This window comes from Girardinichthys multiradiatus, chromosome 17 (genome assembly GCF_021462225.1).
Source record: "Girardinichthys multiradiatus isolate DD_20200921_A chromosome 17, DD_fGirMul_XY1, whole genome shotgun sequence".
In the NCBI taxonomy this organism is placed as follows: Eukaryota; Metazoa; Chordata; class Actinopteri; order Cyprinodontiformes; family Goodeidae; genus Girardinichthys; species Girardinichthys multiradiatus.
Window position 1 is genome coordinate 17126008 of NC_061809.1, and position 12824 is coordinate 17138831.

The 12824-nt window shown below is 42.6% G+C and overlaps 1 protein-coding gene across 3 annotated transcripts in view; it reads right to left on the bottom strand.

Annotated features, from left to right (window-relative positions):
- cacna2d4a (calcium channel, voltage-dependent, alpha 2/delta subunit 4a) overlaps positions 1-12824 on the bottom strand; it is a 158754-nt gene that overhangs the window by 145082 nt on the left and 848 nt on the right. For all 3 annotated transcript variants that reach the window (XM_047389098.1, XM_047389097.1, XM_047389095.1), the window contains exon 2: positions 7039-7232. In XM_047389098.1, the coding sequence (XP_047245054.1) occupies positions 7039-7211 (173 nt within the window). In that variant the 5' untranslated portion in view covers positions 7212-7232. The remainder of the gene's footprint in view (positions 1-7038; positions 7233-12824) is intronic.

Sequence of the window (12824 nt, forward strand, 5' to 3'; positions counted from 1 at the left end):
TTGTTTGCCTCTACCAGCTTTGAACATTTATAGACTGAAATGTCAGTCCATTTCAGTCCAACTCACCACCAGGTGGTGATCAGTGGACAGCTCAGCCCCTCTAACCCTTCACCTGAGTGTCCAAAGCATGCTGCCGACGGTCTGATGATATGACAGCAAAGTCGATCATTGACCTCCTGCCTAGGGTGTCCTGGTGCCAAGTGCACTGATGGACACCCTTATGTTTGAACCTGGTGTTCATTATGGACAATCCGTGACTAGCACAGAAGTCCAATAACAAAGCACCACTCGGATTCAGATTGGGGAGACCATTCCTTCCGAACGCGCCTCTCTAGGTGTCACTGTCATTTCCCACGTGGGCATTGAAGTCCCCCAGCAGAATAATGGGGTCCCCGGAGGGGCACTATCCAGCACCCCCGACAGGGACTCCAAGAAGGCCGGGTACTCCGCAGGCCGAAACGACAGTCAGAGACCTGTCCCCAACCCGAAGGCACAGGGATGTGACCCTCTCATCCACTGGGGTAAACCCCAACACGAGACGGCTGACCTGGGGGGCAACAAGCAAACCCAGCCCACCGCCTCTCCCCGTGGGCCACTCCAGAGTAGAAGAAAGTCCAGCCCTTCTCAAGGAGATGGGTTCCAGAGCCCATGCTGTGCATGGAGGCGAGCCCGACTATTTCTAGTCGATATCTCTCGACTTCCCGCACAAGCTCAGGCTCCTTCACCCCCAGCGAGGTGACATTCCACATCCCTAGAGCCAGCCTAAGCATCCGGGGATCGGGCCGCTGAGGGGAGGGGAAGCGGAGCCGTCGGCCAGGGATGTATTCAACTCCCACCTCCGGGAGAGCTTTGACCAGATTCCGGGGGATGTTGGAGACATAGAGTCCGAGTGGACCATGCTCTCCGCATCTATTGTCGATGCTGCTGCCCGTAGCTGCGTCCGTAAGGTCTGCGGTACCTGTCGCGGCGGCAATCCCAGAACCTGGTGGTGGACACCGGCAGTAAGGGACGCTATCAAGCTGAAGAAGGAGTCCTATTGGCTGTGGTTGGCATGTGGGATTCCTGAGGCGGCTGACAGGTGCCGTGAGGCCAAGCGTGCCGCGGCCCGGGCTGTGGCAGAGGCACAAAACTCGGCCAGGAACGAGAGGAGAGTCCGGCCGATAGTCGAACCTCGGCTTCAGGAGGACCAATGTGGTTTTCGTCCCAGCCGTGGAACACTGGACCAGCTCTATACCCTCTACAGGGTACTTGAGGGTTCATTGGAGTTTGCCCAACTGGTCCACATGTGTTTTGTGGACCTGGAGAAAGCATTTGACTGTGTCCCTCGTGATGCCCTGTGGGGGGTGCTCCAGAAGTGTGGAATCGGGGGCCCTTTATTAGGGGCCATCCGGTCCCTGTACAAGCGGAGCAGGAGTTTGCACCAAGTCGGACCTGTTCCCGGTGCATGTTGGACTCCGGCAGGGCTGCCCTTTGTCACCGGTCCTGTTCATAATTTTTATGGACAGGATTTCTAGAAGCAGCCAAGGGCCGGAGGGGGTCTGGTTTGGGGACCAGTGGATTTCGTCTCTTCTTTTTGCAGATTACGTGGTCCTGCTGGCCCCCTCTAGCCAAGATCTACAGCATGCGCTGTGGCGGTTCGCAGCCGAGTGTGAAGCAGCTGGGATGAAGATCAGCTCCTCCAAGTAAGAGGCCATGGTACTCGACCGGAAAAGGGTGGCTTGTCCTCTTCAGGCCCACTCATATTTAACAGTGTTTCATGAGATGTCTAAAGCTTGGAATATTGTTGTATAATGTAACCACACTAAAAAAGAAAAACTAAAAACAATGTATAAATTTCCTTTCACTACACTATTATGTAGTAAAATACCAATAAAACACATTTACCTTTGTGACTGAAGATGGCAAAAATGTAAGAGTTTTAATGGTAATATTTTTTTGGAAGGTGCTGTTTTTCTTTTGAGCAACAAACTGCACAAAAGTAAAACAAAACATATTTGCATTTGTATCGTAATTGGAGTCTACATATTGATAGTTTGCATTTTATCATGATGGGAGGTTCCCCAATAAGATATTAAAGAGATTTCATTGAAGGTGACAGTGGAAGCAGAATGTCTGCCAGGCCAAGAGGTTATTCTGTGCTCAATAGCATGCAGTAAATCTACAAATCCTCAATGTGAATGCAACTGAGATAAGGTCATAGAGTAGACAGGATGTGACAGATGGCTCAACCTATGGGGGGTCAGCCAGCTCACTGGGATGTAGACAGCCTGCCACCTTCAGTACTGGAGACTCTCAGTATTTGCTGACTTGTTGACAGATTCACAACAAATATCCGTTTATTTATTGTAAAACAAATCCCTTTAGAGAAGTAAAAAACAAATACAAAAACTCTACTTTCTGACATTTTAGAAAATTGTGAGCCAGATTCTTGGTTCATCAGTCACTCTCACTGTGGGAAAAGTGACTGATAAAAGATCAACATAACACTGAAGACATTATTGCAGTGTTTTATCCCTTAAATTTACAGTTTATGATCAGTGGCACTTTAATTCACATAATTCCAAAAAAGGAATTTTATTGCTTTGTTTAGCATCCAAACCAAACCCAGTTCAAGAATGTTTGGTCCAGTTTAAAACTAGACAAAACTCAAGATGGGATGTAGCAAACCAAACATAAAGGTCATCATCTAAATAGATACTGGAACAAGAAATAAGGTTGTAAACTTTTTTGCTAAACTCTGTTTTAATCTTTTTTTATACTTATTCAGATTTGGAAAATGATCAAGTCAAATGCCATACTTTTCTAAAAAAAAAAAAACAACAACAGTGTACTATCCACTGCCTTGTGGCTAAGTGATAAAGTAACACAATAAAGTGCATAAATATTTAATGTTTGATTTAATATTATGTTTTGTCACCTGTCCATAAAACATTTAGGAAGCATTTGTATGCATGAAGGAGACACTATTTGTTTCTCTTTGTACAAAATACCCTTATAATAATTTCCCAAAAAATGTAAGGTCTGAACTGCATTTAAAGTACAGCAGGCTTAATGTGGCTTAATGCAGATCAGGTCCGACTTTGAGTGAAAAGGATCTACTTTACAAATGCAAATTCTGCAGCTGTCTCTCTCTTCTGCAACATCATGAAAAGAATTTAAAATAAAAAATTAACATAGTAGTGGACAATAGTGGAAAAAAAACAAAACTAACATAGTAGTGGTAGTGGAGATAAGGAACAAGATGAAGGAGATAAAGGATCTTCAGCAAGTCACTGGAGAAGTGTGAGGTCCCCTCCTGCCTCAAACGATCCACCATCATCCCGGTTCCCAAGAAACCCACCATCGTAGGACTAAATGACTACAGGCCTGTAGCCCTGACGTCTGTGGTCATGAAATCCTTTGAGCGGCTGGTGTTGAAGCACCTGAAAGACATCACAGGCCCCCTGCTGGACCCCCTGCAGTTTGCTTACCGAGCAAACAGGTCGGCAGATGATGCTGTCAACTTAGGTCTACACTACATCCTGCAACACCTCGACCACCCAGGGACGTACGCCAGGATCCTGTTTGTAGACTTCAGCTCGGCCTTCAACACCATCATACCAGACATCCTCCACCAGAAGCTCACCCAGCTCAACGTCCCAGCCTCCACCTGTCAGTGGATCAACAGCTTCCTGACGGACCGACAGCAGCAGGTGAGACTGGGGAGCATCTTCTCCCGATCCAGATCAATAAGTACTGGTGCCCCCCAGGGATGTGTTCTATCCCCACTCTTCTTCTCTCTGTACACAAATGACTGCACCTCATTGGACTCGTCCGTGAAACTCCTTAAGTTTGCAGACGACACCACTGTCATTGGACTGATCCAGGACGGTGATGAGTCTGCATACAGACAGCAGGTGGATCGGCTGGTACACTGGTGTGGTCAGAACTACCTTGAACTGAACCCACTCAAGACTGTGGAAATGGTGGTGGACTTTCAGAGAACACCACCCCCATAAACCCCCCTCACCATCCTCAACAACACTGTATCGGCCATGGACCACTTCAGGTTCTTAGGAACCACCATCTCTGAGGACCTGAGATGGTCTTCACGCATAGACACTGTTCGAAAGAAGGCCCAGCAGAGACTGTACTTCCTGAGGCAACTCAAGAAGTTCAACCTTCCACAGGAGCTGTTGGTCATCTTCTACACTGCCATTATTCAATCTGTCCTGTCTTCATCCATCTCAGTGTGGTTTGGCTCATCCACAAAACAGGACAGGTCCAGACTACAACAAATAATCAGGAATGCAGAGAGAATAATCAGGGCTGACCTTCCCTCCATCCAGGACTTATACAGGTCTAGGGTCAGGAAAAGAGCTGCTAAAATCTCGGCAGACCCCACATACCCTGCACATAAACTTTAGAGTTTTACCTTCAGGCCGCCGCTACAGAACACTGTTTACTAAAACCAGCCGCCACAGAGACAGTTTCTTCCCCCAGGCTGTTTCTCTGATGAACATTCAATAGAGTACAGAACAACAGCATACAGATGTTGCAAATGCACCTTTTTTATTAGATATGTGTATATTGTACATTGTAAATTTGTATATTCTGTAATGCAAAAACAGAACAAAAGAGCAAAGTGTACCGGAGTCAAATTCCTTGTTTGTATGTACGAACTTGGCAATAAAGCTGATTCTGATAAAATGAACAAGAACAGGAGCAAATATGAACAAAGTAGATTGGAAAGAGGGCATCTGCCGTGGATAAGGATTATAACATATCCATTTTTTCTGATGGCAGTATAGCGGTGCTGCCACAGTGACCAAAGAGCTGACCCTCCTGACCTAAAATGTTACAGTCGTGGCTTTGTTAACTTCCCGTGAAACAAGGGCCCCTTGCCAAATGTTCAGACAGCATAATGAATTTTGTGTGGAGTAACCTGAGTTGACCTGCAAAACTCTGCTGCTGTAATTCTCAGTCATTTTGGCCTAATGGCACAAATATCCTTTAGCCGTAAAACATCAGCAGGGTTTCAACATTTGTCCCATTACAGATCCCCTCTGGTGTGATATCATCAAATTAATTTTATTATCAGAGATAATCTGAGTAAATACAAAATGCAGTTTTACAAATACTGATTTTATTTATTAAGGGAACATAAATATTCAAAACAACCTGACCCTGTGTGAAATCTGCCACCCCTGCAATTCAGTTCAACTCAGTTTATTTATATACCACCAACTCACACATAATGTTGCATCAGCGCACTTTACAAATAAAGAAATGTCAAATTTACACATATTAATATACAGTCAATTCGATCCAATCATACAAACAGATCCTAGCTATTTAACAATGCAGTCAACTTCATCCTATTATTCAAATTGGGGAAAGGGTTTTCCCTCTGTAAAAACCCTGTCCTTTGTATTGAATCACAGACTTTGCAGCAATCCCTCCTCCTTAATGTACATTTTGCAACAGTGGACAGTGGATTGCATTAAGTCTTTAACTTTGCAGCAATCCCTCATACTAAGCATTCATGTAACAGTGGGTATTTTGAATCACTGTGGAGCAATTGTGACTCACACTGCTTTGCAGGAATGTCTTAATTAAGCCACATTGGAGGGTTTTTCAAAAATGAACAACCTGTTTATGTGACACCATTTCTCTCAGATTTAAGTCTAGACTTTGACTCAAGGCCCACTCATAAAACTAGTTTTGATTTTTTGAGCCATTCAGAGGTGGACTACCTGGTGTGCTTTAGATCATTGTCTTGCTGCATGACCTGAGTAAGCTTGAGCTTAAACTCATGAACTGATGGCATCAGCAATCTCCTTCAGGATTTCTGGTAGAGAGCACAAATCAAGGATTCATCAACTACACCAAATCATCCAGATCCAGAAGCAGCCAAGCAACCCCAGACCATCACACTACCAGCACCGTGTCTGGCTGTCAGTATGATGATCTTCTTCTAAATGCTGTTAGTTTAACACATATATAAAAAGACGCACTACCTACATGATGTAAGTTACTTTTACTGTGGTTCACTGAATCCCCAAGCCTTTCAAATAACTTTGAAACTGTTTTCAGACTGACAAAGGTCAGAGCCTTTGTTTGTCATCTGTTCCTGAATTTAGATTGGGCCGCAGTGTGTTGCTTTTGAGATCTTTAGCCAACTTCATGTTGTCAGACAGGTTCTATTTAAGTGATTTCTCGATTCAATAACTCAGGCTTGGCTGGCGTCTTTCGAAATTGAACCAAAGGAAATTGGGTTAATTCACAATTAAAAATCACAGTAACTTTCATAACACAGTGCAAGGTTAATTTGAAAAGCTTTTTCTAATAAATTAAATTATTTCCTTAATGATTTGAAATATTTGACAAAAAAAAAAAAGGCAAATGGAAGAAATATGTAAGGTGATAAATACTTTATCACAGCACTATAGTATAAAGCTAGGTAACAGGATCAGATAGGAAAAGTGTAATTTAATATTTACACTAAATTTGGTAAGATTTATAACATATTAACCAAAGATTTATATTGTCAGAAAAAAAACTACAAATGTTTAAGGGAAACGTTTTTGTCTGTGGCAGTTAAGAGATTGTAGGATAATTTGGCAGTTCTATGTATCCCACAGGTCAACAGATGGTCCATACAGTATGCTTAAGCCAAATTAGGAAAAACAATATTTGACTCATCCTTTATGGCTATGGCTTTAAGAAAAAACATGCTGCTGGTGGATTTATAAGGGTACACATGGAAACTACCTGATAAAATCTTTCTGTTTGGCTTTATTATGTACCAATTGTTTTCACTGGATAGCAGAACAATGTGTTTCACTTTGAAAAGAAACAATAACATAGCTGGCAATGATTCATCTTGAATTTTAAATAAAGTAACATTTATGTGAGGGGTTTTTAAAGACATTTGGCAGTTCAGTCAATATTTTTGCATTTAGCTGATTTAAGAAATTCTAACAAAATCAAGACCCTTTTTGTTCACTCCCTGGCTAATAGGTCTGCAAGGGTTTCAGTTATTGCAGCTGTACTCACGTTTCTGGTGGGATCTTCATCTGGCTGTCAACCATCAGGCAGAGTGAGCCAGAGAGCATAATCCACATCAGCAGCATCAGCCTCCTCCTGCGTGGCCCACTTCTGCCTAATTTAATGGCATTCCCAGCGTTTACCAAGCTACAACAGCTCATCCGTGCTGTGGCAATCTGCATTGTTTCACCTATTGCTGACGACTGTCCCAAGGAGGAAATAAATGATGGAATTAGTGTAATGAGAATTAAAAATAAGGAAATGTCATTGAGGGATTGTATCCAGATTATAAGATCATAACTGGTTTGCAATATGTGAATTATGAATGCCATTCACAGCAGCAAATATAAATCAAAACAAACATTATCTTGCTGGATTGTAGATCCCAGTCTTCGGGGCCCACTGCCCTGTGTGTTTTAGATGTTTCCCTTTATACCTGATTTGAATCAGGGCCAGGTTAAGGACGATTATAAGCCAAAAAATATGTATATGGGCCAAATATGGATTATGGTCAGGCTGAATGGATAAGTGTGCCTGGGCTCACAATGTGCTTCTTGTAGTCAACCTATTTGAGTTAGTTGAATTTCACTACATTCTGACTTCCTCTTTTTCTGAGTTAAGAATCTCAAAGATGATTGAAAGTAAGACGTGCTGCACCAGATTGCAAAACCAACACACCTCAATCAAATGGCTGAATTCCCTCATCTGCATGAAGTCATTCAGCTCTGCAGAGGCCTGCTAAAGAGCCATATATTTGATTCAGGTCTGTTGAAGAAGGGATGCATTTAAAAGTTGAAGGATTGTAGCTCTTCAGGACTGGAGTTGGGCACTGCTGATCTAGGTTCGTTATAATAGGAGCCAACACAGTTACCCAAGTGTTTTCTGTTAAAGAACATTGTCAAGTGTAAAAAAATATAACTGACCTATTAGCTTACAAACACATTTGCTAAGACTTACTGCCTAAGATAGAAAGTAGGTCAGCAGTAATATTTACATTCTTAGATTCTGGTCCTATGCACCTGGCATTGATAATAGCTGGAAAAACATTAGAAAGATTCAAAGTGAGTCAACACATAAACAAAGTTCTTAAAACAATGTTACTTACAGCCTTATAGAAACAGGACATCATTTTATACCTGCAAAGTACTGTGCTTCTGTGCTGTAAAATGACAGGTGGCTCTATGAATTAGCCCAGCAGACACACCTGGTTTCTTAACGAAAGGCAGCTGTGATTAATACCACAGTTTAAGCTAATTCTGGTTTTCAATTGTAAAGAAAGGGTAAAATCAAGACAATGTAAAATACAGCACCTATTAATTACATTACAAATTATGGAAACAGTATTATTACAGTTTTTTGGAATCATAGCTCTGGTCAAAAAGCATATATAGGTCCTTCTCAAAATATTAGCATATTCTGATAAAGTTCATTATTTTCCATAATGTCATGATGAAAATTGAACATTTATATATTTTAGATTCATTGCACACCAACTGAAATATTTCAGGTCTTTTATTGTCTTAATACGGATGATTGTGGCATACAGCTCATGAAAACCCAAAATTCCTATCTCACAAAATTAGTATATTTCATCCGACCAATAAAAGAAAAGTGTTTTTAATACAAAAAACGTCAACCTTCAAATAATCATGTACAGTTATGCACTCAATACTTGGTTGGGAATCCTTTTGCAGAAATGACTGCTTCAATGCGGCGTGGCATGGAGGCAATCAGCCTGTGGCACTGCTGAGGTCTTATGGAGGCCCAGGATGCTTCGATAGCAGCCTTTAGCTCATCCAGAGAGTTGGGTCTTGAGTCTCTCAACGTTCTCTTCACAATATCCCACAGATTCTCTATGGGGTTCAGGTCAGGAGAGTTGGCAGGCCAATTGAGCACAGTGATACCATGGTCTTTAAACCATTTACCAGTGGTTTTGGCACTGTGAGCAGGTGCCAGGTCGTGCTGAAAAATGAAATCTTCATCTCCATAAAACTTTTCAGCAGATGGAAGCATGAAGTGCTCCAAAATCTCCTGATAGCTAGCTGCATTGACCCTGCCCTTGATAAAACACAGTGGACCAACACCAGTAACTGACACGGCAACCAGACCATCACTGACTGTGGGTACTTGACCCTGGACTTCTGGCATTTCCTTCTCCCCAGTCTTCCTCCAGACTCTGGCAACTTGATTTCCGAATGACATGCAGAATTTGCTTTCATCCGAAATAAGTACTTTGGACCACTGAGCAACAGTCCAGTGCTGCTTCTCTGTAGCCCAGGTCAGGTGCTTCTGCCGCTGTTTCTGGTTCAAAAGTGGCTTGACCTGGGGAATGCGGCACCTGTAGCCCATTTCCTGCACACGCCTGTGCACGGTGGCTCTGGATGTTTCTACTCCAGACTTAGTTCACTGCTTCCGCAGGTCCCCCAAGGTCTGGAATCGGCCCTTCTCCACAATCTTCCTCAGGGTCCGGTCACCTCTTCTCGTTGTGCAGCGTTTTCTGCCACACTTTTTCCTTCCCACAGACTTCCCACTGAGGTGCCTTGATACAGCACTCTGGGAACAGCCTATTCGTTCAGAAATTTCTTTCTGTGTCTTACCCTCTTGCTTGAGGGTGTCAATAGTGGCCTTCTGGACAGCAGTCAGGTCGGCAGTCTTACCCATGATTGGGGTTTTGAGTGATGAACCAGGCTGGGAGTTTTAAAGGCCTCAGGAATCTTTTGCAGGTGTTTAGAGTTAACTCGTTGATTCAGATGATTAGGTTCATAGCTCGTTTAGAGACCATTTTAATGATATGCTAATTTTGTGAGATAGGAATTTTGGGTTTTCATGAGCTGTATGCCAAAATCATCCGTATTAAGACAATAAAAGACCTGAAATATTTCAGTTAGTGTGCAATGAATCTAAAATATATGAATGTTAAATTTTCATCATGACATTATGGACAATAATGAACTTTATCACAATATGCTAATATTTTGAGAAGGACCTGTAATATAATTGAGCTTTTAGGTTTTCACTTGCAAAAGAAACCAGTTCCTTTTCAAACTCACATTTGAGAGTGTCTTTTTTTCATGTGATGCTACATATCGAGTTTTTCAAGCATTTCTTGTTTTAAATGTACTTTTAAAAATTTTATATATTTATGTTCTGTAACACGTTGAATTACATTGTGACTGTATACTTCTAAAAAATGAAACCTGCCATACTTTTTCCAGGCCTCGCTAGCACAAACTGTTTTGCTTATACACCCAATAACAGACACAGAACCAAACATGCTTTTCTTAGCCCCAATAAAAGCATATAGAGAACTGAAAATAATTTACTTTAACACCACTTGGGTATCTTCTGCAAATCTGATATTTCTTTTGAATAATCTCTTATCGGGGGGGGTTAATGATAAATGTCACCTACATTCTAACTTATTTTTTAACATAAAATATGGTCAAGTGTAAAAAACTGCCCTGACTCATTAATAACTTTCAATGTAGTTTGCCAACAGTTATTTATTCAATTAAAAACTGTTGTATTACATACCATTCTTTGTTGTCATGGCTCTGGTCAAATAGCATTATAATGAGAAAATGTAGTTTTACCTTCTGATTTAAGTCTTTGCTTGCAAAAGAAAACTATATGTTTCTTTTCCTTTGTTAGCTTATTTAAATCTGAACACAGTAAACTTTTTTTTAAATAAAGAAAAACATGTAATCAACCTAAAGCAGACTTTCTAAAAGTCTAAAAATCTGTGGTCACTATGGGTTATTCCAAAGCATTCCGAGGCCTGAGGGGATATACAGTTTCTCCATCTGGTTCCGGCTTTGCCTTGGCATCTTCTCATGGAGGGACATTGCTGCAAAGCCTCAAAAATGAGGCATCCTGATGCCCAAACCACAGCTAATTTATTTTGATATGGAGCAGCGGCTCTACACCAGGATCCCCTGAAGGATCGAGCTCCTCCTATCTATAAACTGAGCTCAGCCCTGGCTAAGCTCTTGCTTTACCACCGCAGATTGGAGCAGTGTCCACATTTTTGCAAACAACACTTTTAATGGCTTGGGAATGAAATACCAAGATACATGAAGTCTTTTTTAAAGCAAAGACTGAGCTCTACTTGGAGGAAACTTTCCAGTTTTGTCTGCTAAAGACCCATCGCCTCAGATTTACAAGAGCAGATTCTCATGCAGATTGAACTAAACTTAGCTGTGTACCACTCCTGCGCTAGCTAAAGGTCATGGCTTGAAGATGCCAACAGAACCACATCATCTGCAAACGGTAAAGATGAGAAGACTCCCTCCTCTCAACTATACATTGAGATTATGTAAATGATAACCAGCCCACAGGGTCAGTAACAAGGAGCAGCCCTGATGGAGTCCAAACTGCAAAGACAACAAGGTAGATTTTTTGTTGAGAATGCAGACACAGCTTTTGTGGTGCGTGGTGAGGAGACCCTGATAATGCCGGTAGAATTATATATCCTCTCTGGAGTGGAATGTCTTGGGTTCCCCCAGAATGACCTGTAGTGTTGCTGGGGAAAAAGTTTGTTTTACCTCCTGAACCGGTTGCCCTGGCAAGCTGATCTTACATAAGCAAAAAGCAAAGGACATATGAATGGGTGAAAAGCCCTCAAAGGCACCCATACTCCTGCAGCAGTCCCACAAATGCCTTGAAGGACATACAGGGGTTGGACAATGAAACTGAAACACCTGGTTTTAGACCACAATAATTTATTAGTGTGGTGTAGGGCCTCCTTTTGCGGCCAATACAGCGTCAATTCGTCTTTGGAATGACATATACAAGTCCTGCACAGTGGTCAGAGGGATTTTAAGCCATTCTTCTTGCAGGATAGTGGCCAGGTCACTATGTGATACTGGTGGAGGAAAACGTTTCCTGACTCGCTCCTCCAAAACACCCCAAAGTGGCTCAATAATATTTAGATCTGGTGACTGTGCAGGCCATGGGAGATGTTCAACTTCACTTTCATGTTCATCAAGCCAATCTTTCACCAGTCTTGCTGTGTGTATTGGTGCATTGTCATCCTGATACACGGCACCGCCTTCAGGATACAATGTTTGAACCATTGGATGCACATGGTCCTCAAGAATGGTTTGGTAGTCCTTGGCAGTGACGCGCCCATCTAGCACAAGTATTGGGCCAAGGGAATGCCATGATATGGCAGCCCAAACCATCACTGATCCACCCCCATGCTTCACTGTGGGCATGCAACAGTCTGGGTGGTACGCTTCTTTGGGGCTTCTCTACACCGGAACTCTCCCAGATGTGGGGAAAACAGTAAAGGTGGACTCATCAGAGAACAATACATGTTTCATATTGTCCACAGCCCAAGATTTGCGCTCCTTGCACCATTGAAACCAACGTTTGGCATTGGCATGAGTGACCAAAGGTTTGGCTTTAGCAGCCCGGCCGTGTATATTGACCCTGTGGAGCTCCCGACGGGCAGTTCTGGTGGAAACAGGAGAGTTGAGGTGCACATTTAATTGTGCCGTGATTTGGGCAGCCGTGGTTTTATGTTTTTTGGATACAATCCGGGTTAGCACCCGAACATCCCTTTCAGACAGCTTCCTCTTGCGTCCACAGTTAATCCTGTTGAATGTGGTTCGTCCTTCTTGGTGGTATGCTGACATTACCCTGGATACCGTGGCTCTTGATACATCACAAAGACTTGCTGTCTTGGTCACAGATGCGCCAGCAAGACGTGCACCAACAAATTGTCCTCTTTGGAACTCTGGTATGTCACCCATAATGTTGTGTGCATTTCAATATTGTGAGCAAAACTGTGC